Source organism: Coturnix japonica, chromosome Z (assembly GCF_054131305.1).
Source record: "Coturnix japonica strain WE chromosome Z, WE-NBRP24, whole genome shotgun sequence".
Taxonomy (NCBI): Eukaryota; Metazoa; Chordata; class Aves; order Galliformes; family Phasianidae; genus Coturnix; species Coturnix japonica.
In genome coordinates this window covers 6,359,171-6,386,697 of record NC_140702.1, presented here as the reverse complement: position 1 = coordinate 6,386,697, position 27,527 = coordinate 6,359,171, and the positions used below count along the sequence as shown (strand labels likewise).

The 27,527-nt window shown below is 39.3% G+C and overlaps 1 protein-coding gene across 1 annotated transcript; it reads right to left on the bottom strand.

Annotated features, from left to right (window-relative positions):
• PGGT1B (protein geranylgeranyltransferase type I subunit beta) lies at positions 1 to 27,396 on the bottom strand. The gene is made up of 10 exons (XM_085529182.1): positions 27,259 to 27,396; positions 22,375 to 22,497; positions 16,390 to 16,547; positions 14,598 to 14,665; positions 9,236 to 9,387; positions 7,225 to 7,357; positions 5,729 to 5,774; positions 4,208 to 4,392; positions 2,261 to 2,369; positions 1 to 745 (listed from the first exon to the last, which is right to left on the bottom strand). The coding sequence occupies exons 1-10, from the start codon at positions 27,378 to 27,380 to the stop codon at positions 561 to 563; spliced, it is 1,281 nt and encodes a 426-aa protein (XP_085385308.1). The 5' UTR covers positions 27,381 to 27,396; the 3' UTR covers positions 1 to 560.
• Positions 27,397 to 27,527: the final 131 nt, after the last annotated feature.

Here is a 27,527-nt window from a genome sequence, read left to right as displayed (position 1 = left end):
TATTGAATAAAATAATTTTATTTGCATTTATTTGATTTTTATTTTTTATTTTATTTTATTTTTTTAACAAAGTTTATGGAATCTGAAAGTAGACAGTAAAAGGTAACTTTTAACTGAGATTTAATATGGGAGGTTCTCTACCCAAAAATATGTAAGACGCTAAAATCAAAAAGATCCCCAAGGTTTTGTGCTATACTGTATGATATGTAAACAGATTTTGAAAATACTTTCCTATTATATATTTTGACACAGTATGCACAAGTTTTAAAAAACAAAATAAAAATGAATCCTAATTGCCTCAAGGAATTTCTTAGACATAAAGCCATTTGAAGAGCCACTTACACTCTGCGGTGACAAACTCATATGTCATCAAAATATCTCCTTTTTTCCCCCCCACCCCACAATGCAGAATAACCCACTGAAGGCAATTCCCTTATCAAAGCGATGCCAGCAACACGGATCTGATTGCATGACTCCAGCACTTAAAAGAGCACATTGGTTATACATGGCTTTTAACCTTGGGCTACAATTATGCTACCAGAACTAAATCTGAGTCTAAGTCAGTCGCGTAGCGATGTGCATGTCGTCTGAACACTGCTTAGAGTCCTTGTTTTCCACATCTGGTGAAGGTGGTGAAGGCGCTCGGAGGTTCTTGTGCTTACATTCAGGGCAGGGTGAACTTTACAGATACCAGCTTCTCCAATTAACGACAAGCCGCAGATCCCAAAGTAGGCATGCAAAGCATCTGAGAGCAGGACAAAAAACAAAGTATAAAATCATGTGCCTTTCTGGTTGTAGCGGTCAAGTGTTCCTGGAATTCAGCCCCCCTGAATAATCACAGACAAGGAAAACATACAGGTGCTGCGTTCTACATGTGAGATTTGATGTAAGAAACAATTTCTGCTCCAACCCTCCAGCATGAACTCATGCTATACAATCTCTAAGGTGGGGATGGTTTATTTTAGTGCAATTTTTGCCCACTACTTAGTTTCTTCCTATCGCTTAGACCAAAAAACAGGTGAATTTGAAGGGATAGAAATAGTTTCCTTCACCAGAGCAAACATTCGTTCCCGAACACGACAGAGCTTTTTGACTGACTGCATAGTGGACTGCTGACTAAAAAACATCAAAAGCAGCAGAAGCTGTCAAACAGCAAGACTTAGAAATGTAAAATACAGGATATTTAAATACATATATAAATACATTGAATATATAAATCACTTTACCGATCTTCATAAGAAATACCCTTAAGACAGAAACTAAGGAAGTGGCTGGATAACTGACCGTGCAGTTGAGTATGTTAGACAGGGAGAACCTGGCTTCAGGAGGTGCAGAATATTAAGCCCTGTGGACAGCTGCACTAAAAACCATATAGAAAGCTAACAGCTGCATGTGGCTGTTTGGTGGGTTTAATCACAAAGCCCAACAGTTGTGCAAATCCCTAACAACTTAATACTTGTTAGTCCTACCAAGTCTGTGTCTGAAGGCTGTGTACTCATCTGTGTCAAGCTACAAAGGATCAATGCTTTTCAAGGCTGAAATACATTCAGTCTAAGTGCTCTGTTTCATAAGCAACTCGCAAGTAAACAAAACATCAGGAAGCTTTGCAGCTGCTCAGCCGAAGTTACTATACTGTGTAACAACAGAGCGTGGTGCTAGGCAAATCAACACTTCTACAGAGCAAACCTCACCTCAGTGCTTTACTTCATTACTTCAGCAATTTATGCACTCATTTTCATCATTCTGCTCTCTTGTTTGAACAGTGTTAAATCATTTCATCCTCCTCCTGCAACAATACTAATTCACACTGGCTTCCAGTTCTTTTGTGCTATTTATCGTTTACAGAAAACAACTGAGATGCACAAGAGTTGCTGCACAACTGCCCAGGGTCATGCAGCATTATATGTACTAACATAAAAGTTTATTAAATCTAGGCACAATTTACGCCTAAGTCTGAAATAGTAAAATTAAAATCAAATGTTTCAGCTATGTGTTCTAGCACTTGGAACTGGGTAAGCAGCACACATGGCTGAACATGACATTGTACTGCACAGGATATCTTTTAAATCAGCTGTGGTTAGCTTTCCCTTTAAATCATGAAAATCTCATTATAATTCTTATTTTCTTTCTTTCTTTCTCAATATAGTTTTTGAAGTAGACTGGAGAAAAAAATCTTCCCTTACACCCCTCAGATGTCTGACTGCTGGAACGTACTTTCAGCTTTAAACACGCTCATCATGGTTTCAAAAAGGAAATTTACCTGGATGGCTGTCTGGCCACTTGGCAAATCCACCAACAAGGCGATCTTGAGTTGAGAGGATGTAGTTTCTGTTTTTCTCAAAATTTGTGTATTGGAATAAGTTCAAGAGCTGAAACAAAGTTAGACAGTAAGACACCAAACCTAAGAGTATTATTCATATTAAAATACTGTGCCTATTTAAGGAGATATGTAGGGCAATATAGCATTAACTTGGTAAGCCTGTTTGCAAGATGAAATATCTTTACAGATCTATGTGCATTTATGTACTCATGCCACAAATGAAACTCCTCATCACAAAGAAATTATATCACGTTTAAGGATAAGGAAATGGAGATGATTGTCAACAGCTGGCAGAACATGAGCCAGCAGTGTTGGCCAAGAAGGCCAACAGCATCACAGAACCATCACAGAATTGTTTGAGTTGGAAGGGACCTTTAAAGGTCATCTAGTCCAACTCCCCTCCAACAAACAAGGACATCTACAGGAAGACCAGGTTGCTCAATCCAGCCTTACTCTGAGTCTCTCCAAGGATGGGGCATCCACCACATCTCTGGGCAACCTGTTCCAGTGCTACCATTGTTGTAAAATAATTTTTTTTCCTTACATCCAATCTTTTATCTCCTTCTTTTAGTTTGAAATAATTTCTCCCTGTCTTATCACAACAGACCCTGCTAAAGAGTCTGTCCCCTTCTTTCTTACAGCCTCCCCTTAAGATACTGAAAGGCCACTTTCATGTCACCTTCTCTTCCCCATCCCACACAGCCCCAGCTCTCTCAGCCTGTCCTCTTAGGGGAGATGTTCCATCCCTTGGATCATTTTTGTGGCCCTTCTCTGGACATGCTCTAATAGGTCCATGTCTGTGCTGTACTGAGGATTCCATATCTGGATGCAGAGCAAAGGGGCAGAATCACCTCACCCATCTGACCATGATTCTTTTGATGCAGCCCGGGATATGGTTGGCTTCCTGGGCTGTGAGGGCACAGTGCTAGCTCATGTCCAGCTTCCCATCCACCAGTATCCCCAAGTCCTTTTTGGGAGGGTTGTATTCTATCCTTTATAGTCTCTTACATATCTCTTTATAGCTTGTATTGACAGTAGCTGTTGTCTAACACCAAGTGCAAGATGTTGCATTTGGCTTTGTTGAACCTCATAATTTGAACCTCATAATGTTCTCCTGGGCTCTCTGCTCAACCCCATCTAGGTCCTTCTGGATGGCATCCTCTCCATCATGGGGATGAACAGGCACCTGTACCTTTTTTCCAGTTACCAGGGACTTCTCCTGACTGCTGTGACGTTTCAAATATTAAGAGTGGCTTGATGACCACATCAGCCAATCCTCTCAGGATTCTGAGATGCATCTTGTTGGGACACCCAGGCTTTTCAATGTTCAGGTTCCTCAGGTGGTCATGAACCTGATTTTTGTTTCCAGTGGGAGGCACATCGCTCCCCAATGTTACCCTTCCAAACTGCCTGCTCAAGGGGTGCGTGAAGAGTATCTGCCAACAGAGACTGAAGCAAAAATGTTGTTGAGTACATAAGCCTTTTCTTTGTCTGTTATTACCAGCCTGCCTATTGCTCTCTACTGGCAATATGCCTTCTTGGACTTTCCTTTTCTGCTTGATGTACCTATAGAAACCTCTCTTGCTCTTCATTGCACTCCTTCCCAAGTCCAGCTCTAGCTGGGCCTTGGCCTTCCTGACACCATCCCTCCACAGTCTGGCAGAAAGAAACAATATTGGAACAGGCTGCTCAGTGAAGGAGTGGAGTTATCATTCCTTGAGGCATTTGAAAAACATGTAGATGTGGTACTTAGGGACATGGTTTAGTGGGTATGGAGGTTATGGGCTGATGGCTAGACTTCATGATCTCAGAAGTCTTTTCCAACCTTAATTATTCTATGAAATCAGAACAATTTCATGATTACCCTTTATTTGCTTTGTACACTACCTTCAGTGTTGCTCCCACCCAAAAGGAATAGCAAGTGTCTACAGGTTTGTTGGGTCGTCCATGGTAGCCATTCTGTTGTCTCATTACACACCACCTTCCTATTCTACTTAGTTCTTTTTCTGAGAAAACTTCCTCCAGTTTACCCATCAAGCACAGTGATGCAATACCACAAAATGTAGAGCCACCTGTGAAGAAACAGTTGTTGCATTGTTTAGATACAGAAACTTTCACAGAAGCCTGTATAATCTCAATGAGAACTAAGCAGCAATTAGAACTTGTAGAACTACAACCAGTAGTAAAACTTAAATCAATGGATTCTGAAAGTATGAAAGAATGAAAGTCTAGAAGCGCATGGAAGTCTAAAACCTAAACAAATAAAAACACTTCAGTTCATCATACATACTGAAGGAGAAAGAAACACCACAGAAAAAAAAAGAATACTGCTCACATAAGCCTGAATCCATTTTCTTAAAGCTGGAGGGACTCTCAGTGCTGTGCAATTCGCATTACACAGCACTTCAAAACAAGTAAATGGTAATGCAACAGAAAACATTTTTTTTTCACATTAAACTTACAGAAGAAAAGCTATTGGGAAGTTAGCAATCAGACTGAAGCAGAGATGCCAAAAGCAGTGTCAGATACAATCCCTAAGAGAAGAAAAACAGAACTGTCTGATGATGAGCAGAAAGCCCCATATATACTGAAAAAACAACAACAAAAAACCCCACTGTTAGTACAATGAAAAGACTGATGGAATCTCACGGTGGTAACCAATACAAGTTATGTTTCTAAGGAATCAGAAAGCAAGAAATTAGAAAGGAAACTCATGTTATTTGTGTATCACAGTCCTCTGAGTCTGTTATCTGTAATGACAAAATTACAGCCTGGGAAACAACATACACAAACTACTGATGTAAGATTTGGGGCCCAATGTTGCTTACATTGCTTTGGTGTCAGAAAATCCCAGCTACTCCACAGTTACACAATTATTTATCAGGAAGAGGTAACTACTTCATCGCACAGAAAACTTCTCTGCTTAAAAATATCAGTCTCTTGGAAATTCCTATCTTCACAGCTACCATCTGTTTTAAATGTCACTTTAAGGGTTGGGGCCACAATCTGTCACAGGAAATGTTTCTGGGTTTTACTAATAACTGCTGAAACTGGAGATTATCAAGTGCAATGCAATAAAATCTCTGGCTGGTAAATCCACAGAGTCACAACAGTACATGCAGAAAAGGTTTGCTCTGTCAGCAAGACAAGAGAAATATGGGCAACATCTTTCAAGGTTCTTCAGGTGAAAAATAATGAAGCTGGTATAGGAATAGCCCATCTAGTCTGAGAGGAAGCAGAAACGAAGAGAAGAAGGACAGCATTCTGAGGCATGTTTTTTATTTGCTCCTCTTTATTCCACTTCTTCAAAAGCAGAAAAGAAATAAAGGCGTGATATAACCTGAGTTTCTTACAGGAATTCTCAATTCCAGTTTTAAAAAGAGGTGTAAAACATTTTGACATTCTTACCATGAGATTCCAGTCCTGCTCCTTGTGCCAGGCCATTATCATAAGACTGAAGAAAAGATTGTAATGAAGCGGTTACTTAAGAGACAAATTACTTTTAAGGATATTGCAATTCCTCAGTTTACTAGCAAAACCATCACCAGACTATAACTACCATTCAAAAGCAGTTAAATGCCTCAAAAACCTCTTAGCACAAGACAGTTAACTAAGGTTTCAGCTCAATAAAGACAGCTTTTAAGACTTGAGGTTATTTTAGTTACAATGTACGTTAAAGGTCTGAAATGAAGAAACACTTCTTTGTTGAAAAAGGTAAAGCATGTAATGCAGATAATCATTAAATAACAAAAAACAACATCACCTTTTCCTCTTTATAAAAAGGGTAAATAGACATTTCCAATCAAAATCAAGTGCATAAATGAAGCCTGTATTTAACCGAAAAGCTCTTGAAGCCTTTTCATTTTACAAGTGTTCATACAACAAGCAATAGACTGTCACTGGATAAACATCAGAATTTTTAGAGGGTTTTTAAATTATTCGACATTTTATGTTTAACTTTCAAAGTTAAATTAGACCTCTCCTACAGGCCAATTGACGATTGGTTCATGTCCTGATTAAACGGGTTACTTTTTTTTTTGGTCAAGTTCCAACTACAGATTTCTCATGTTTTCTTCAGAATGTTTAGCAGAGGCCAGGATATGCAGAACATCTTGACAGAGCACTGCTGATTCCTACAGTCACAACTGAAGAACATTTAGCACTCTTTAGGTTTAACCTAAGAATTCTTTTGCAGATCTGTTGAAAAAGATCCCTTCGGGGAGGACAGAAGCAGCAAAAGTAGATGCAGAAGCAGCACACGTTAAAACTGTATTTCTTAGTTTTTGAGTAGCTGTTGCTAGTTTAATGAGCTAGAAGGACTAAAACTTGACAGACAGCCTCAAACTGCAACTTGACCTTCCAGAGTATGAACCAGTCAACTTTAAACAATAACTACCAACAGCTGAATGTTAAAACACAGCATAAAGTTACTCCAAACTCTTTGCAGTGCCTGTAGCAATGGCAATCTAAATATGCTTTATTGCCCCAGAGGCTCACTAATTGCTGAACAAAGGCAACTCGAATTGCAAAACTATACTGCTAAAGCTAATTAATACTACACACAGTGACTGTAAGAGGAGGCTGTTTGCTTAATGCATTCCAAAGCATTTAGCTCTGGAGAAAAAAACAAGACAGAGGCTGTAGGTTACCATAATGTGAAAGCTGCATAATAAAATACTACCCTCACAAAATGCATAAACCCAATTGAGTACAGTTCTTACTCCACACTCTAAACTTCTACTCTAACAGTTACACAAATAGCTATTACACCATAATTAAATTATATTACAGATTTATATACACGCATTTTCAGACTATGCTATTATATATAAAAAAAAACAAAATACGATACTTAAAAATTCTTTCAGTATCTCTACCAAAAGAACTCTTCTGAGAATACTCACCATACTTCTTCTAATGTAGTCTATAGCTTTTTTCATATCCATGCCCGACCAGTTATCAAGCATGTAGCAGATGCAGGAAGCACAGTACACAAACCTCATGTCATTCTCACTGCCTTCTAGCACTGCACAGAAACTGTAAAGAAAGTTTCATCTCATTAGTGCTGTGTTGCTTTTTACACCAGAAACTACAAAAAGCATTGCGGAACTGAATAGTTTTTCCTTTCCAACACAGTTACCTATGTCTGCTTACAGCACACATACAACTGTAATAAAAAAAATACACCCGATTTTCATTCCAGAAGATGAATTTTTAGCTTAGCTGAACAAAAGGAAGACAACTATTAACATTTAAAGGCTTGTATAACTCTACTTCCAGCAGTGACACTGCTCTTCATTTAACCAAGCAAACATTTTAACATTCTTTCACCCATTACATACATACTGATGTGTAGGTTTCTATCCTAACACGTACTGTCCTTGGCAGAATTCTTTTCCTTTCTAGAAATCTTAACAGCCTACACGAGTAGGCTGCCTTTAGGAGGTACATTCTCCTCTAGTAAGCCCAGTGGTGTCAGGCCATCTCCTCTGCAGCTCAGATGGGGATGAACGCTGTTGCTTTATGGATATGGCAAAGATTTGGATATGGTTCTGTAGAACTCGGACACTTCTTAAGATGTCCAAGTGTTGTGGCATAACTTCATCCCATACTTTGGTAACAAGTGCACTGAAGGTTATCCAAACACTTTAAACCACATTCAGCAAAGGGCGGGCAGAAAAGCAAATACACACATACATTTAAATGAGTACTTTGTAATAGTTACAAACCTTTTATTAGTAAAAGATAAGAAATTAAAACCTGACCCTAGTATACTTACAGTAGATTAACACCCAGAAAAATTCTTTCCTTCACTCAGCTTACTTGATGTTCAATCTGGGCAACATACTCAGTGCCTTTGCACAACCTTTCTCTTTGGAACACTAAAAGTGTTTTTCATAGGTATCAAAGTGTGAATTACACTAGAAGGTGATGCCTACCCAACACTTCTACGCCAGAGACAGGCAAAGAACCTCACCCATCACTCTGCCTTTCAGACATACTTCAACAACAGAAATGCTCCAATATCTATATTAGAAGTGCTTAGAGCAATGGAACAGGTGTCTCCAGGTGTTTGAAGAAACTGCTGGATATTACAGACCAACAGAGATGTGTACACATATACAACTATATAGCTGTATCTGTAAATAAATGAGAGCCGCTCTAGAAGTAGTGGTTTCGCTGTGAAGTAAAACAGTTCCATTACAAACAAGATTTCTATAATTCTGCACTTCTTAAATATTCTTTCAAAAATGATATTCAGTAAAATTTCTCAGCAGGAACAGATCATGTCTCCTAGCATAAGTTTTCATTATCTACCTACTTCAGTCTGCATTAGCACCTGCTACTGTTCAAAATATAAAAGCAACCAGATGTAGATTAAGTGGTAGATATGGTCTATTAAAAATGTGCATGTAAAAAGGATGTATCTCAAAATAAAATTTAGCAATATTATACTCTCCCATTTATAATTAAAATGTAGCTTAATTCATCCTATATATTGTTATTCTGAATCTCTCAAACCTGAATCAAGTTCACCACTCCACAAAGCAGAGCAAACATAATCTTAATAGTGCTCCATGTCAGTGCAAAAACAAAACAGAGAATATGAATACTGAAAACCTCACCTACATGAAAGATACAGCATAAAATACCCCATTTCTATGATCAATAACTTTTCTGTAATAAATATCCATAGTTGTAAGCAAGCCTCATAGAGTTAAGTATGAAAAATTAATCTAGACACAAAATACTGTTTGGTCTTATACACTATCAGGTGTTCTTACTGACCTCCACCAAAATGCCTAATAATGGGAAGAAAACCTTGCAATTTTCCAAGAATCATGATTTTAATACCTCACTCTACATCTAGGTTTTATATCAGCCTTCCAAAGAGTTGTAAAATATGCATTTTACCTTCCATCCTCCAGCTGGAGAGCTCTCAGTCCTGCCAATAAGGCATCTTTATTTACTCTGCTTAAATCATCTCCAAGAATAACCAAGCACGACAGACCTGTGTAAGTCATTGCTATGTGCCCACTATCATAGGGATGGGATACATCTGAACCCTAGAAGGAAAAAAAAGAGCAAGAAATAAAAGGCTGAATGAAATACTGTCACATCTTTTGTCAGGCATCCAAATGAAAAACAAAAAAAAAGAAGAAAGAAAAAGAGGTAGACAGTTAATTTCTCTTCATTGATTAGGCTTAAGCTGGAGGCATTCCCATCAACTCTTCTATGTTAAATCAGGCTACTGCACAGTTCTGCTACCTTTGTCAATAGGTTAGTATGAAAGTTCAGAAGAGATCTTTGCAAAGGCTGACATTTATGCAACAGTGAAGCATATAAACTACATCAAAGTTTATCTTGGCACACCACTGGATGTTGGCTACCCTGCAGTTGGGTAAACTATTAAAGAGCCAAACCTCTGGAGGTTCTCTCCACACAGATTTTAGAATCTAATATACAAGAAGAAAGCAGTGCAGGGGATTACCTGCAATCTCTGTCATCAGATTAGCACCTCACTTGTTTTCATCTCTACTTTAAAACAATAATCAGAGCTTAAGCAAAGTATTTAAAGAGCAAATAAAGTCAATTGAGAAGCTTAAATGAAAGCTAAATGACGACAGTATAAATCACAAAATGAGGGACAGAAGACAACAACACAGCTGGGCTACAGTTTTGCTTTTTGCCAGTGATGTAAGCACATCCTGAATTGCACCACTGCATGACAACACAAACCACCAGCAACAAGATGCTTTGGGGTACTTAAGCTTGTTCATTCTGTAATAATGCCTCTTATCATTGCACTGGACACCACTGAAAAGAGACTGGATCTGCCCTCCTTTGTACCCAGAAGGAACCTATTTAGGCATTCTAAATCTAAAAGAACCCTAAACCCTCTTTTCAGAACATCTTCCCTATAAGATGTGCATTATTAGGAGGCCAATATCTGTGATGCATTACCTTATTTCGACTATGAAAACCTGCTCCAAAAATCCCGGCATACAGGGTGATACAAACTTGCTTTGACACAAAACAAGTTTTCAGTTTAAAGCGGCTGATAAATTTACTTCTACGCAAAGGCGGTATCTAATCCAAAAACCCAAACCTGGACCAGCTCTGAAATGGAAAGGATTCTTAGTGTTCCAGTTCTGTAGTTAAAACTGCTCAAATTTTGCCAAACAAAATGAGACACATGGCAGCAGATGAGAAACATTCTGAAGGGTTCTTTGCCATTAGGACTGACTGCCAGAATATGTCCTAGCAGTTCCAGTCGGTAACTACAAAGAAAACTAAGCTTTTAAACATCTGTATAATTGAAGCCAAATTGCAGTGAGAGGAACAATTAATTTCTCCTTACTTAGAATAACATGGGATAGGGGATGTGCAGAAGATCCCTTTGTTCATTTCACACAGGGTACAGAGCCTGCAAATCAGTGTTAACTGAGCAGTGCTCCACAGCAGTGCTGACATCTGGAATAATTGAACAGCAACACATCTGTGAAAAAGTGCAACTTTACTCTGAAGATATTCTGACTTGACTTTTTCTCAAAAACAGATGCCAGTAGGTTACATGGCTACCTTTAAATCTAATAGTACTTCAGAACAGGACTATCTTTTATTTTTTATTCCACATCATACGCACTGCAGAATTTAGGTCAGCTGTAGCATGGCTCCTTGGAGTACTAAGTGCACCTGGGATGTTTTTGCAAGTCAGCTTTCATTCTAAAGGAGTTCAGTATTACTCCTGTGGAGGAAGCATACTGAAGCATAGTTATGTTCTCTGCTGACCTGAATTAAAATGCTCATGCAGACACACAATGAGAAGACAACAACAGGAGAACAATCAGGTTGTCTATAAACTCAGGTTTTGTGATAACTGCAGGTTTTAGGATGCACTGGAAATGCTAACTTGGCTCTTAGAGTGGAGAAAAACAGTCCTGCTCTATATGAGTTACCGTCACGGTCTCTGCAATACAAAGTCTCCCTTAAAATTAACACTCAAAAATGCAAGGTGATGCAAAGCTTTCAAACATTCAGATCTGGTTCACTGACACAATTAGGTTCTACAGCACATCAACCAGAACAGCTATTTAAACTACTGGTGACCATGAGTTAAGGCTGATTCTCTGCTGTGAAAGCACAGGCAAGATCTTTTTGAAGGGTGTAAGAAGTGCTACAAAACATTCCTACAGAGGCAGTCTGACTTTTCAAGGTGGTTTTTCTCACTTGACATCAGTGTTACAAATATGGATCATTTCAGCCTGGAGAAAATGCAAGACTGTGTCAAGAACACAAAACAGATCTTTTTTTGTTTTTCTCCAAGCGAAAGTGTATGTTATTTACCTCAACGTTATAAGCAGTTCCAGGTACTGGCTTTCAATCTGGCCCCTAAAACTGACACGTAACATTTTAAGTTTGAAAAGATCTAGACCCATCTGAATCTGTAAAGAGACTGTTAGCCCTCATTTTCAAGTTTGTTTAACCTCCATAACACCAAAGCTGAGAGAACACAGAACCCACAGCCACCCCAGTAAGAAAAATCTAAATGATTCCTGTTTAAATGCAGAGAAAAAAGTGCCCTTCTTAAAAAGTGGCTTTTTGAGTTAAGACTGTCAGGGATTTTTAAGACAGTTCTGTGAGTTGGTCAAGTCTTTGTTTTATTTTTCTTCCCAATGCAAAGAGTTGCAGACACCACTGTCAAACACTGAAAGAATAACAGCTGAAAACAGAAAGGAAGTTAAAACAACTAAACAACCAGAAGAGCTATCCTGAAAACATTCAGCAATGTTGAGAGAATCTAATATATGCTTTGATTCTTTTATACTACCTTGTAAGGTTCATAGTTCTAAGAGAGACCTGGCAGCTTCCCAGAGTTCAAAGATGACACCACGATAGTGGCACGTAATAAATAAACAACTGCCAACGAAGTCCAAAATGCTAGTATTTAAGATAACGAACATAAGAAAAAAGACAAGGCCTTAAACATAACTGAATATCACACAACTTGTTTATTCTCTGAGTCATTTCTGAACACTTTCAGCCAACAGTACTGAAAATCCTTCAAACCTTTGTATGCCAACATGTCAATCAAATCTGCTTCCTTTAACGCAGATGCAATAACAAGGTTTAATCAATAGAGATCCCAGTGCTTTAATAGAAAGCACAACTATCTGGAAAGGCTTTTCTAGAGAAAATAAACAAACCTGTAACTGATTTCCACAGACTACACGATTCCATCCCTTTGTTCCCTCTACAGACTGGTTATCATATTATGAGATAAGGACAGTCTGCAATAAATTACCTGAAAGGAGAATGTTAAAGACTGAGGCACAATCGCTCTATTCCAAGTTAGCATTATTAAGCTTCAAATTAAAATACTAAAAACAATACTAGCCTCTCATGGATAATGTCATTTGGCATTTCTGGATTTCTGTCTTAAGAAAGCTATGCAAGATGTCAGAATTATATGCAGAACTCATCTGTCCAGCTTTATGCACTAGGGAGGACTTGAAAAAGGTTATAAAACAGATGCATTGGTTCATATGCTGCAATGCATGACACTGACTCAAGCCTTTGACAAAATGGGACTGAGCATTTTTAGGATCTCAGTCTGGTAAAGTTATGTCTTTATTCATTCTGTAACACTGCTATACCACAGTAAAAACACAACAAATAGAACAGTATAATTCTGAACAAAACATCCAACATACAGATAGACAAAATCATTAAGCAATGAGCTAACAACTGGCTGGCAGATCAGGCACAAAGGGGCTAGAGTGGGGGCAAATGTGCTTGTATCAGGCTGGCAGGTAGTCACCAGTGGGGTTCCACAGGGCTCCATTCTAGTGCCAGATCTGTTAAGTGCTTTCATCAATGACTTGGGATACAGGACCAAACCAGCCCATAAACTGTTGACATTCTTGGTGGGGAATGTGGGCAAAAGCTGCTTTTTTATCTCTTTAGAACAAAAGAAATCTCTCTGTCTGCTCTCAGAGAGCTTCGTTAGCTTTGTTGGGAGAGTTTATCCCTTTTGCAGGTGCTCACTGAAGACCTGACCTTGAAAGTCCAGTCAGACTGCTGATACTCTGTGATGTTTGTAAACCTTGAGCACTGCTGTCTCACTTCTCTAAAGAGAAACAAATGACTGCGTTTTCTCTTTCACAGCTGTATGCAGAGGGAGCTGCTAATTTTACAGAACTTGGGATTTTTAAGCAGGCTCCCAGTCTCTCCCTTGACTCCTTCATGCATTTTTTGAATGCTCATCTGATCACGTTGTCAGTTTCCCTGAATGTACGACTTATCATTTCACTCAGTCTTTACTCCTGAACACCTGAAAGACTTACGTACGTGACCAGGGAGAAGATATGAAGAAGTAGCATAAAAAACCCTCTCCTGCACTTGAAGCACGGGTAAAAGAATTGCAAGGCAGATCAGCCACCAAGGCAAACTTCCCCCAAAAGATGTTTGCTTCACTTGCTGCAGGACACAGTAATAGCTATAAGACCAACAGAGGTAACAAATAGAGAGGCCCTGCCCCAGCCAGTGTGGGGAAAGGGATAACAGAGTGCATTGGACTGTGTGGATTTGATGGCCTGGCACATCAGAACCACAGAAATATAAGCCTCGCTGGTAAAGACTGGCAAAAGCACCCGGCTGTGACTGGCCCAGGGGCTCCCATGCATACGTGGTATCGGTTACCTCAGAAGGGGATATTTCAAGGATCCCAAAGGGTATCAATGGGCCCTTGGAATAGCTGTTGTCGACACAGAGGGTGTTAAGCAGCTGCCTGTTTTGCCAGGCATATCAGAAGATCCATCTGATGTGGGGATGCTATGAGCAAAAGAGCAGCAGGTACCAGTTGCTTCACAGACAGTGTTGACTTTTTCTACCCTTCTCTACCTGATAGCTGATACCTAGAGAAACTTTTGTATGCATTACATATAAGAAAAGGAGAAAATGCAGAAAAGCATTCTTTGCTTTTCTGATCTGTAAAGCGTAAGAAAACTTGTCTAGAAAAAGAAAAGCATTCTCTGCTTTTCTGACCAAACCCCAACTTTTACTTTAGCTTCTTCACAGCCTCTGAAATACAAGTATCACCATTTTAGTAGTACTGCATGACTCTTAAAGGCACTGCAAATGTTTCAGTGTATTACCAGCAGTTAAACCCCTACTTTCTAGATATTACACAATTCTTCAGCTGTTTTTATAAAAAAGACACAAGATAACTTACAGCCTAGTTGAAAAAGCACCTTTCCAAACACATGTAACTGACCTTGGAGGGATTGAATGGCATCCCTAAATATGAAGAGCCTCTGAAACCACAGCGATTCAAGTTTGATTCTGGAAAAGATACAAAAAATAAAGATTTAGCCAGTTTGCTTTGCTGAACCATTCACTATTAACCATAATTCTCTATTCAAAATCAAGATCTGTTAATGCAACATCATTCACGGTACTATCAGAATTTGCATGTGTCCGACAGTATGTTCCCAACTTTAGTCTATTATCATTCTGATTAGCACAAAAAATAACAAACAGGAAACAACAAACCAACCACGCCCAAAAAAACCCCAAAAGCTAAATCAATTCTATTGTCATAACAAAATAACAGATTTTTCTTTTTTCTTTTTTTTTCTTTTTTTTTTTTTTTTCTCCCCAATTTGGTGGAGATGGCTGTTGACATCAGCAAAGAATTCTCCTCCAGGAGTCAAAGAAAAACAAAAAAGCTTACTTCCCTTTAAGCACGCACCAAGTTAATACAATCTTCCCCCCTCTGATTTCCTGACTGTCAATACCCTCTATTCCCAGGTAGAATTGTTTTATGATACTTCACAACATGTACAAGGACAAACACACCATCTGCTGTTTCAAGCTAGCACTGCTTTTACTGTTAGAGCAATCCAGTTAAAACAAGGTGAACAGCATTTTTCTTTAACTTGAGCCATTCCTTCCCCCTCATTCATAACTCAGGTGCAAGAATATTTTCACTACCAAACACCCCTATTAGTGATTCCATTATGATGTCTTAAATGTGCCAGAACACCTAGGCATGTAATATGCAAAGTGTGTCAAAAATATATTTTAGAACCAATTACTGTATAGCTTTTGCACAGCAAACACTTTCTTTCTTTACTCCTCAAATCCGAAAGTAAAATTCTAGTGCCTACTGTAGTTCCATAGCACTCAAGTGTTCTCAAGTTGTCTCTCCATGACTGTTTTCTTTTCCTTCAGCCTTGGATCCAAGAACCCTCATCCTTCCACACTGGCTGCTCCAAAAGTAATGCCTTCTATTTCTGTAGCCCCTCAATTTCAGAAGTGGATATTGGTACTTGAACTTCCCCACCAGTACTCTTTTACATTTTGTTGCTGCAAAGGAGCAGCATTACCACATGCTGCCTGACATGGAAGTAAAGGTATCTAAATGAGTTCCCTCATGGGGAAAAAGTGTGATGTGCTGACACTCACAGGCACTTGTTGAATGTTTGTGGAGAGCAAACGGAGTTTGTCAGCATGGTGAGGCAGTGAGCAGTACATTTCAGCAGTGCAGATGGCAACGCTGGGTCAACTCTGCTGGTACATATATTTATAATAAGCATGGCATGCAGGCTCTTGTCCAACACTGGTAAGAATGCACAGCTAATAGTGGTGATTGTTGAAAAATAGCATTTAGTAGTTGAGAATTTGCTCTATCAGTCAGCGTTCTTTTCATCTACTGTATTTTCCACAGAAATAAACAGGAAGTGTTACTTACAGAGTGACCTACATAACAACAGACATAAAGCTGAAAGTCCTAAAGAAGTTCACTATGTAATGTGGTCTACCTGTTACGTGCAGTTTGTCACACACAGTTACCAAGAGCCACCATCCTGCTGCCACCCCCCTGCTGATGCAGCCCAAGATACTGTTGGCCTTCTGGGCTACAAGCACACACTGCTGGCAGCATTCTGCCCACCAGAACACCAAACCCTCCTCTGCCGAGCTGTTCTCAGTCAGTTCTCTTCCCAGTCTGTACACACATCTGGGACTGCCCCAACCCAAGTACAACACCTTACACCTGGCCTTACTGAATTTCATTAGGTTCTCATGGACCCACTTCTCAATCCTGTCCAGGTTCCTCTGCATAAAATTCCTTCCTTCTATTGTGTCAGCTGCACCACTCAGCTTGGTGTCATCAGCAATCTTGCAGAGGGTACACTCAATCTGTTCCAAGTTGCAGAAGATTCTGAAATGCACAATAAATACTACTCTGAAGGACTACTCTAAGGTCCCAAAGCCCGGTGCTCAAAAAGCATCATGGTTTGAAAAATCACACAGCATGAATAACTCTGGCAGGGGATAACTAGAATTCCTATTTCTAAAGTAAGAGACTTCCTAGTGAATGAAATTGTCATTAACACGCCCCCTTTTCACTAAAATCTAACCCATGTCAAGTATGCTTACCTATAAAATACACTTTGAAATAGCACAAATTCGGAAAGTCTTAATCCAGAAGACAGTTTTTACCCTGATGACATATAACAGCCTGCTATGAAGAAAGTCACGCTACAATTAGAACAGCTCTGCAGTCAAACAGAACTCAGATTCTAGTTGCTAGATGGAAGAACTCAACCTGGAAAGGCTGATCCTTCTCATGGATGACAATACATTGTGAAGGTAGAATGGCAGTGTGAAAACTCAGGCACAGTTGCTTTTGGCGAGTTACCCTGACTGGCTTCTTACATGACAGTGAGAGACGGTTACAAGACACAATCAAAAACAAACTGCTTGAAGGAAATCAGAAGCCATTAGTCCCTTCAGCTGTTCAGCTCTTCCACAATGTTCTGTTGCACCACCGAACTGTTATCAACTGGAAACCGCTATGGATAATACTCATATGTTGGATTTTAAACCGTACTGCTGTCAGTGACCTAAAATCTTGTTTGACCAGTTGCTTTCAGTCTCCAATTCCAGGCTTTACACAGAATAAACACAGTGGTTTGACTTTCCAGCGCCCTTACTACTGTGTAATCTCAAAAGTGAAATTATATCCCCTCTTCCAAAGAAAAAAAAAATATATGCATTGTCATGAATGTGGACACAACAGATTATTCTCAGAGCTTCAAGACTGCAAATGAATGCTTAATTTATAGTTGCAGTCCTTGAACTAAAAAAATACAGTACTGAGCTAATACAAGGAACTGCTAAATAGAAAGTGAAAGCAGATCATTTCTAAGCAGATAACTGCCAGGCTGACCTCATGTTTTTACTGTTGTGCACTCGAGTTGTGCACACCAAATGGAAAACAAAAGGAAATTATGGAAAAAAAATAACACTGTCTTTCAGTTTAAGCACAACATCTCACGTTCTGCAAAGTTAAATTTACAACTTCAATAAAAACCACTTGCACTTCCGATCTTATGAAGTAGGTTAGAATTTGATTAGCATTACTTTCTTGAGCTGCAAATAGCCAGTCAGTAACAGAAACAGAATTATTAAGGAAATATACTCTAATTAATAAAAATTAATCATAATTTATGTGCCTTGTAAAAAATTGCTGGATCCATCAGTTCAAGCTCCCAATCATCAGGTGAAATACTGAGCCTAACTGCAGGTAAGAAATGGTACCACCTACTGTTCACTTTCAGAGTTAAGCGTACTTCACTACTTTTTGAAATAGTCAAATATAAACAGCTTAATAAGCTTTACATCAGTCAATGCATGTCTTACAAGCTAAGCGAAAAGACACATGGAAGAAGCCTTCACACATGACAACACAAATAAATAAATTTAACCATTTTCGCAAACCAAAAGACTCCATATTCACATAAGGGGCTGAGATTTTACCTTGAGGAAAACCACATGATTTAAGTGTATTTAGGCCAGAAAGTCCTTATTACATCAGAGCTCCAAGTGATAACCAGAGGTGACCTATTCCAAGAGCTAGGAGCTTTCTTTTTACAGAAAATACACTCATGTTATTTTCTTCTATGATCAACCTTATATGAAAAGAGTGGCACACTTTACTATTAGTTCTTCCCATTCATATTACCCATCTTAGACACCTTTAAAATGCAAACCAAGAAATTACAGCTTTAGATAGTCCGAGACAGCCAGCATACACACATAAAGATAAACATAATCAATTCTTACATGATCGGATCTATAAAATAATTACTTTTAAAAAAGCACTAGCGAGTGCCACAAAATGCAAAGCTGCATCTCTAAGAATGGCAGTCCATGATACATCCAGATATATACTTCAAATAAAGCCAATAAAATGGATCATTTTGAAAGAAAATCTGTATTTTTGCTCAAGAAACATTATCTAGTATTAGATATGGAGGATGGTGGCCCTGCCTACAGCAGGGGGGCTGAAGCTTAATGATCCTTGAGGTCCCTTCCAACCCAAGCCACTGTATTATACTTTGATTCTGTGATTCTATGATCTGAAAGCTTATATGTAATGATGACCTTGGAAATTGTTAGTGCCATTTTCTCAGTGGTTTTTTTTTTTTTTTTTTTCCCCTCACTTTTGACATAGCACAAAGAAAAAAAGAATTACAGCTAAATTAAGAGGAAACTTTCATCTCCCTGATGCAGTCGAAGCGATGTAGTGCAAATGAAAGATGTTCCAGCCCTCCTCAGGGTGCAGTCTCTCAGTAAAGCAAAGCCAGCTCTCAAAGCGCAGTCTTATTCCTTTTTCAATGCTGGGCTGGCATTAGCAGTCCTGGTCCAAGCAGAGTCAAACAAATTCCTTTGTTGTTACATGCTAGAATAGGGATGAGAATGACCAAAGAATTGTCTCTTCTGCCTGTTTATAATTAGACTACTTGAGTCCAGAGCTCTGGATTCACATTCTTTCAGAAGTGCTGAATGGACTTTAAATATGGATTTTAAATATGCAAGATAGCAGGCTACAACTTCTTACATTGAGAAGAACTTTGAAATTTGAAATTCTGTCCAGGTCCTGATTTAGGAGAAGGAAAATCAGCTCTGACAGAACAAAAATCTGATGAGCTTAAAGAAGTCTTTTGTCGATCCTTTTAAAATTTCACTAACACTTCAGAAAGTACAACTTAGTCCAAATTCCTAATTTCTGATAAGGCTTGTAAGAGACCCTTCCCCATCAACCTTGAAAAGGAAAAAAAAAAGAAAGGAAAAAAAAGCGCATTTTCAAGATTTCAACTTCTTTCTAAAAGAAAACAGCGAATTCTTAATGTGAATGCAGCGAACACACAAACAAAACAAACATATGTATTAGACATGCATCTAAGCAGAACATTTGCTACATGTGAAGGAAAAGTAAAATCACCAGAATCTACAAAGAGAATGTTAATCTATTTTGATATTTATAGAAGAAATTAATAAATTCAAGCAATCGTGTAGCAACAGTAAGCTTCCGTGTGAGGTTCAGTTACGATGGGTGACACACCACCCCTTCTCCTCGCTGGTATTGAGACAGTTTCTAAGACATCTGAGCTGAAATTAGTCACGGTACCAGAAGAACATCACTTGGACACATCTCTTGTTTCACAAGAGCCACAGGAACTGTTTCTGCAGTAGAGCCACAGAAGAACATACCTTATCCTGACAGAACTTTAGCTTTCCGTAGTACGTTTCAGTCAGGTTCACAAAGAATGCATTTGCTTTCTTAGTCAGCAAGTTCAAGATCTTACCATTTTGCATTAATGACTTTTAGTTTCATGTAAGGATTTAAAAGACTAAAAATGCATTAACTGAAGCTTTTCTTAGACATCAGGCATATCACACACCAATACATAAAAATATACTAAAAAAAAATCACAGTATGTGGTGAGATTTTAAGTAGGTCTTCTCAGTAGAAAACTCAGAATTTGGTTTACAAGTTCTGCAATACTCCTAAACATCCACTCAGCCACTCCCTTACATCCTTCTTCTGCACAAGAGGACAGGCAGATTGAAGCAGAGGCAATTAACGAGGTGAAGAAGAAGCTGTGAGGATAAAGGAAAGCAAGGAAGGAGTTTACTCACTGCTTCCTATCAGCAGGCAGATGTTTTGCCAGTAAACAGTGCTACAATAGACATGCATGTCAAAGAAACTGCAATAGAGTATCTCCTTAAAAGCAGAATTTTTTCTTTGTTACTAGGAAAGGATACAACAAACTAGCTGCCATTAACTAGAGATGGACAAAAACTCTTTGCAATCAAAAGGTTTGGCCCTGCAGCATACCAAAGATTACGTTTTTCTTTTTATTTTTCTCCTCCCCACCCCCCATCCCCAAAGGGGCCAGAAGAGGGAATCTAAGTTCTACTGCTTGGAGGATGCCCATGAACAAATACTAAAATCACTACATGTTACTGAAGGCACGTGTTACAAGAAAATACACATTTCCATTCTGAACATTTGGTCATCCAGTATCCAGTTTGTTGTCGTTAACATTACTCACATCTTACATAATGTATTTATCCATCAGGTAACACAGAACTGGAATAATGTGGAAACATTAGTGGTCAACCACACAAAGCATTGTAATCAGCAAAAGCAAATAAGCCCAAGATTAGATTTCTTTTGAGCTGGAGCTTGGTCTTCTGTGGGGAAAAAAAGATACTTATATAAAAGCACAGCATGCTGTACCAATGGAATCTTCCCCAAAGTTACTGCCCTGTAATTTCATATTTTGTTAAATGCTAGGGCAAAGAAAAACAAAAAACCAACACAGCATATCTTTCCTGGATTTTTAGACTGTATTTGTTTCCAGGAATTATACTGACCCTCCTAGAAGATTTCTGACAACGGGACTATCACAGATATTGAGTAGGCAGGAAAGAACCCTCAAACTTTATGAGAATTATGGTGTACTATCAAAGGAAAAAAAAAAAAAAAAAAAAAAAAAAAGCCCAGGAAATCACTCTAATCTTTTTTCGTGCTCCACTGTTCTGTCAGAGTATAGTCCTGAAAACAGGGGCACAGGGCACAACAGAAAGTGTTCAACTCCTATGAATAAAGCATGTTCACCTTGGAAAAAAATAATCCTAACACTACAGAATAGGAGCCTTCTCACATGGGAACAATTATGTGATCCAAAACCTCAATTTTCTCTAATTTGTCTCAGAATACAACAAAAGAATCTATTAGAGCTGATGTCCAGGGTGGATCTTGCAGTTTGTAAGTTGCCACAACAAGAAAGAGAACCTCTTTATGACTGCAAATGTCTGTAAGCAACCTTGACTTCCACATGCTCATTTCATAAAAGTTCTTCTCTTTCACAGAAGAGCACCTATCTCTGCTCTGTGAGCAATCCCCAGTTCAGCACTGAACATGCCAGTACCTCCCATCATAAAACAGCAGTGTCATACTTACAGCTTTCTTCTCTCAGTTTCCTCTACAGCTATTAGACACTCACCTGCACTGCCACTGAAAAAATGCCAGAAATATCCTCTCTCAACTCCTGTCAAGTCACCTGTAGAGGGCCACTTCCTGTAAGCCCCCTCCCCAGCTTGGAGCTGTTGTGCACCTTCCACTCTAGGAACAGCTGGGACACATCAGCAGCATTATTACTCAAAATCTTAGGTAAATTAAAATAGCTTTTTCATTTCAAAACACATCCTTTTTGCTTCTTAATCTTATATCTTCCTTTTTCCAACAGTTGTTCCAAATAACTATATTTGTGCTCATTGCTTCTGGCATGGCTACAACTGGGGTAAGTCAATATAACCATAACTATATCCATAGATACAGCTTATTTAAAATGCACTTCTTTTGGGAAAAGGTGAGACATTTCTCTGAGATGCTTCAAGGTGCTGCTTCATTATTATTTTATACTGTCTTACCTTGAAATTCATTTCATAGCTTCACTTTTAATCACATTAAGAAGTTAAAACTAAACACTTCTACCTTTGCTTTTTAAGAGGATGTTGTCTATTTCTAAGAATTGCTAGATATTGCTATTTGAAATTATTAAGGTAAAGTTTGTGTTTTCTTGTTGCTTTTTTTTATTTTTTATTTTTATTTTTAAAGTCATACACTATTTACGCAGGTGAAAAGCAAAAGTAAATAAGTTATTATCAATAAATAAAAACTAAAAACTCACTCACTGTCTTCTGTGGGAAGGACCTGAAGGGAATAAATCCATTCTATTATATCATCTTTGTTCACCACATCTAAGGAATCCAACATATCCAGACCAGAGAGTGCGAAAAATGCAATTGTCAACCTAAAAGAAAAAGATAAGGCTTACACTTCCCACCATAAATATAATGGGGAGATTAACAAATGATAGCAGAAATAGAATTATCTACAATTCTCAGCCTATGAGAGTGGTGCAACACATACAGCCTAACTCAGACAGCATGAAATTTATCTCCTGAACAAAATCATGCTCTTCGTATTGTAACAATTTCATTGTCTAAACAAGACTTTCCACGTAAGCCACCCCTCCTGCTATAACGATATAATGAGGATGATTCAGACGTTAACTAAAAAAGGTTGATAACACATGGAGAGATGGCTCTCTTCAACAAATTCTTACATGAACTATCCTACAAGTACGCAGTACGTAGAAGATAACTTTGAAATTACTTGTCTCTTAATGTCTCCCAAACACAACTTCAGATGCTTGGTAGCCAGCTCTTAAACAGCAAGAGCTCCTTTGTAACCAATCAATACACACACAGGCACTCAGAATGAATTACCTTCCATAGGCACTTAGTTCTTGTCTTTTGGTACAGAGGAGCCTAGATGACTGATTAAATTAAGCATCTAAAATTGAGAAAGTTAAATGTAAATATCCAACTCAGCAATGAACTCCATAGTAGCTAGCATGCAGCAGTTCCTTCTTGCCCATAACTCCTTTTTTTCCATTGCTGTGTGCCACCATAGATGTTAACAAGGCTACATTTTAAGTATCAACTTACTGGGAGTTTGGGTTTCAGGGACCTAGCACTGTCCCTCAAATGGCTGCATGAGTGGCACAGAGCACCATGGGGACAGCATTGGGGTATGAACCGGAGATAGCTTATATCTTGAGACGGCAAAAATATTTATGTAATAGTACCTTGGAAGTTCTGTCTCGGATTAAAATTAGCTGAATGTCTATTTTGCCATTCACAGTAACATCTGCATCTTCTAGAAACTCTTGCTCTTCTTTTACCAGACACACTGATGGACTGTGAAACAGCTGCTAACCAGGCAAAAAATACTGCTCAGCATGGTTAGGAAAACAGACAAATTAATGCCAGCTTTCCTTAGGGAACTAAGTGATAATCTGCAGTTACCCCACAGGCTGCTGATCCACCTTGGCCACCAGAAGTTGCCATCTCTGAGGTCAGCTGTAGACAGAAGTCTCTGAAGCCATTCAATCTCTGCCTCTGGTTCTGCATCAGAACCACAAAGAGTAGGGCAAAGAATAACAATAATAAATGGTGAAGTGAGTCAGCCGGAGACACAGCTCAGTAATAATGCTTATAATTAAAACAGCAGCCAAATGATGATGCTGCAGACATTCCTTTCAACACAGTGGCACAATCTCAAAGGGTGACTTTCCTGCCTGTGGACTCACCTGCTGCTACAGTCATCGTGTGCTCATTCACAAGTGTTTAAGCAAATTAGTTCTCCTGCAGAACTGGTCTTACTTAGGAATACAATTCACAAGCAGTAGACAGAACTTATCTGAAGAACAGTTAAGCTAATATTACATCATTCTACACTATATTTTAGTTTGACTCTCAGCCTTACACACAAAAGGCTTTATTTAACCTGTCATTTGCTTGCTACTAACACCTCCCATTCAAAAAATTCCCTCGTGCACCTCTAAGTCTTAGTAAAAAACATGTAACACAGAATAGCACACAGATCCATTACTGCAAGTATTCATTTCAGAATGAAAGTATAAACTTGCTTTGCAACCCCTGTGTTCTAAAACATGTTTCTTTACTAGTGTAACTACTAATAAAGTTTCTGATCACAGAAAGCATAAAAAGTGAGTTTGCACACCAAGATACTTCAGTGTGTAACAGAATTATTACTTCAGTCATCTGATTGCTACCAGTCTTCCAAAGTGCAAGATTAACACTTTAAGAATTATATGAACTTTTGCCATTAATCAGATCTGTGTAACCTGAAGTCTGATCCTGGACAATAACCTATTACTTCAATCAAAGCCACTATTTAAAAAACAATAACTCTAAAGATAAATAAAGATAAATAAACTCTAAAAATAAAGATAAACGGTACTTTTTATGTATTTGTTTCATTTTCTAAGAAAACTCTGTATGTGATATTTTCTGATTTTCATAAAAGCTAAGTTCAATAATCTTTTACTGCAAATATTTAGTGGACTTTTCACACTACGCTGCCTAATTGAGGTAAGCTAAGCTACTTCTAGAGAAGCAAAACCAGTAAGCTCCAGGGCTAAGCAACTGCTTTAAGCTAGGCTCAAATACAGAAGGGCTGTAGGTGCAGAAGATGCAACAATAAGCCCTGTTTGGACTAAAAATAATAATTATAATAATAATACATTGGGTAAATGAACATAAAAAGTTAAGTCTGACTTCATTAGTGTGGACTGTTTTAACAGTACCAGTATTGCTAAGGAGTGGCCTATACGGCATGCTGGAATCCACATAACACAGGCAAGAACATCCTGCACCACTGTGCACAGACTGCTCCTCATACAACCATCTGATACCGTGTCTTATTCCTCTGTGAGGTGCTGTCCCAGCTCACAGAGAATTATCAGACACAGGCTCCAGAGCTAAGAGATAACTGCTAGCACACCTCACCTGACACGCAGCATGAAATCTAAAAGCTGTGCATACACCAGTTTAGGCAGAGCACTTGTTTTCACTGCAGTGCAGTCAACCAAAGCCAATCTCACATTTTTCACTATCTTTAATTTAGCTGCATTTCCCAAACTCATCTGCCAAGGATGCAGAAATGAAGGAGATAAGAACAGAAAAGACTCTTCTCTCAGCTGTAGCACTTGTTCAGCAAGTTGACATCTCTGTGGTTCAAACAAAAACCAATGAGATGATATGGTTGTGATTTTTATTCTCATTAGAGGATTGAACTTGGCTGTGCTCATCAGTCAAAAATTGAAGTGTTCTGAAACAGCTTCAAACTGACAACCCCAATTTTCAGCAAACAGGCCTTTTTCAGTACTGTATGCTCACTACAATACACTGACGCCAGGTATTTAGTGGCTACACATTTAAGTTTGGTCAAGTTATTAATTCCTAAGAAGTTCTCATAACCATTAGCATTATTTGTTATAGCAGGGGAAGAAGTCATGTAAACTAGAGCCTGTTTCAACTCTGTGGCAAACTGCATCATCTTGGCAAAGTAAATCATGGAACAGAAACACCTAGGCTGGCAAGGACATCTGAAGATCACTTGTCCCACCTTCTGCCAAAAGCAGGGCCTTAGATTAGATTACCTGGGGCCCCAAAGGGCCAAATCTTTAAGAGACATCCTACTGCTTTCCCCAAGCGACTTATTCATAATTAACTGCTCTAAGCAGGAAGAACACTTTTCTTACATCCATAGAACAGCTTGGGGTGGAAGGGGCTGTAAAGATCATCCAAATCCATCATGCCTGCCTGGTTCGGGCAGCCTACTATCCAGCTTGGCCCTGAATACCACCAGGGATAGGACACCCAAAATTTCTCTGGTCAGCCTTTGCCTCACTCTTAGTGAAGAATTTCCTCCTACCATTTAAGATAGCATACCCTCTTTTAGTTGAAAATAATTCTCCTTTGTCCTGTCACTTCCAGACTGTGCAACATGTCAGCCTCCATCTTTTTTCTAAGCTCTATTTAAATACTGAGAGGCTACAATGAAGTCTCCCCAAAGCCATCTCCACTGCAGGCAGGATTCCCCCTGAGGCAGCTTAGTCTCCCGGCCCCTTGTCATGTCACTGTGCTCCCTTTTGAAGGCCGCACCTCCACCTTTCTCTGAAACTACTTTCTAGACAATGGAAGGCAGCGATTCTTCTTGAGCTCCCTCTTTTCTAGCCTGAAATTTCCTGTCTTCAGCATTTTTACACATGCTAATGTGGTTAATGTAGCCCTTCATGCTATGATTCCAGCAAACATATCACAATGGCTTTCACACCTAGGCAGAGCTATAAAAACCACTTAGACTTGCTGCTATTTAAAACAAATGACAAAGTATACAGAAACCTCAGCTGACATTTCACACACCAGAGCATCGCTTCTTTGAGATCAAAACTTATAATGCTCTTTTTGAACATAAAGCTCCATGTTATTACACACAGACCAACGCTACGCCCCACGCTAGTTCTCTTACAGTCAGAAAAAAAACACATGTTCCTGCCAAGTATACTCTGAGTCAAAGGGAAGCTTGATTTAAAAGGAAAGCTTCACCAAAGCCCTTTAGTTTCTCACAGCATGACTTCCAGGGATTATGAAGAGCAAAGTGTTTGATGTCACCGGACAAATAAGAGAATCCTTTACATGTGAAGCTTGTTACCAAGTTCTAACAGACAATCAAATTATTTATCTCCCCGTGCCCCATAAATAACGCACTGCTTCATGCAAAGAGCTAAAATTGAAACGAAAGCATTCCGAGGTCACGAATGGGTGAATGCTCAGCGCTATCACATTTCATTTCCATTTCAGCGCTTACGCTACCGAATAAAGACTTAAAAACGATTTCTGTCACGCTAACGACTCTTCTTCGCGCTGACGCCCAGCTACAAAAGCCTTAAGTGATTTATCCTTAAATCGGCTTTCGGGGCAGATGAGAAGAACGAGGCACATGCCTGGGAACAGATTACAAAGGATCAACAAGTCTTCCCTGCCGAACACCGGGTCTCTCAGCACCGACCGAACCTCCTCACACCCCCTGCCCTCTTACAGAAGCCTTCCTCACCGCAGCCCCACACCTCGCTGTGGCCGCTGAGGCGGACAGCAGTTCCCGTGCCCCATGAACGAGCGGTAGCCGTGCCGAGGAATACCTGCTGGTCTCCAGAGACGAGTATCGCTCAGGCAGCACCTGCAGGCAGCGCTGGAAGAAGCGCACATGCCGCTCCTTCAGGAACTCCAGCCTCTCCGCCTCCGCCCAGCTCGGCGCCGCCATCTTGCCGACACGCACTGCCGGCGCGCTGCAGTGACGTCACGAGCGTCCCCCCCGGCGTGACGTCACGGCAGGGGGTGGGAGAGGCGGCTCCGCATAAGGGTATATGGGATACACTGGGAGCAGCGAGAATTGGGGTGAAATCTGTTT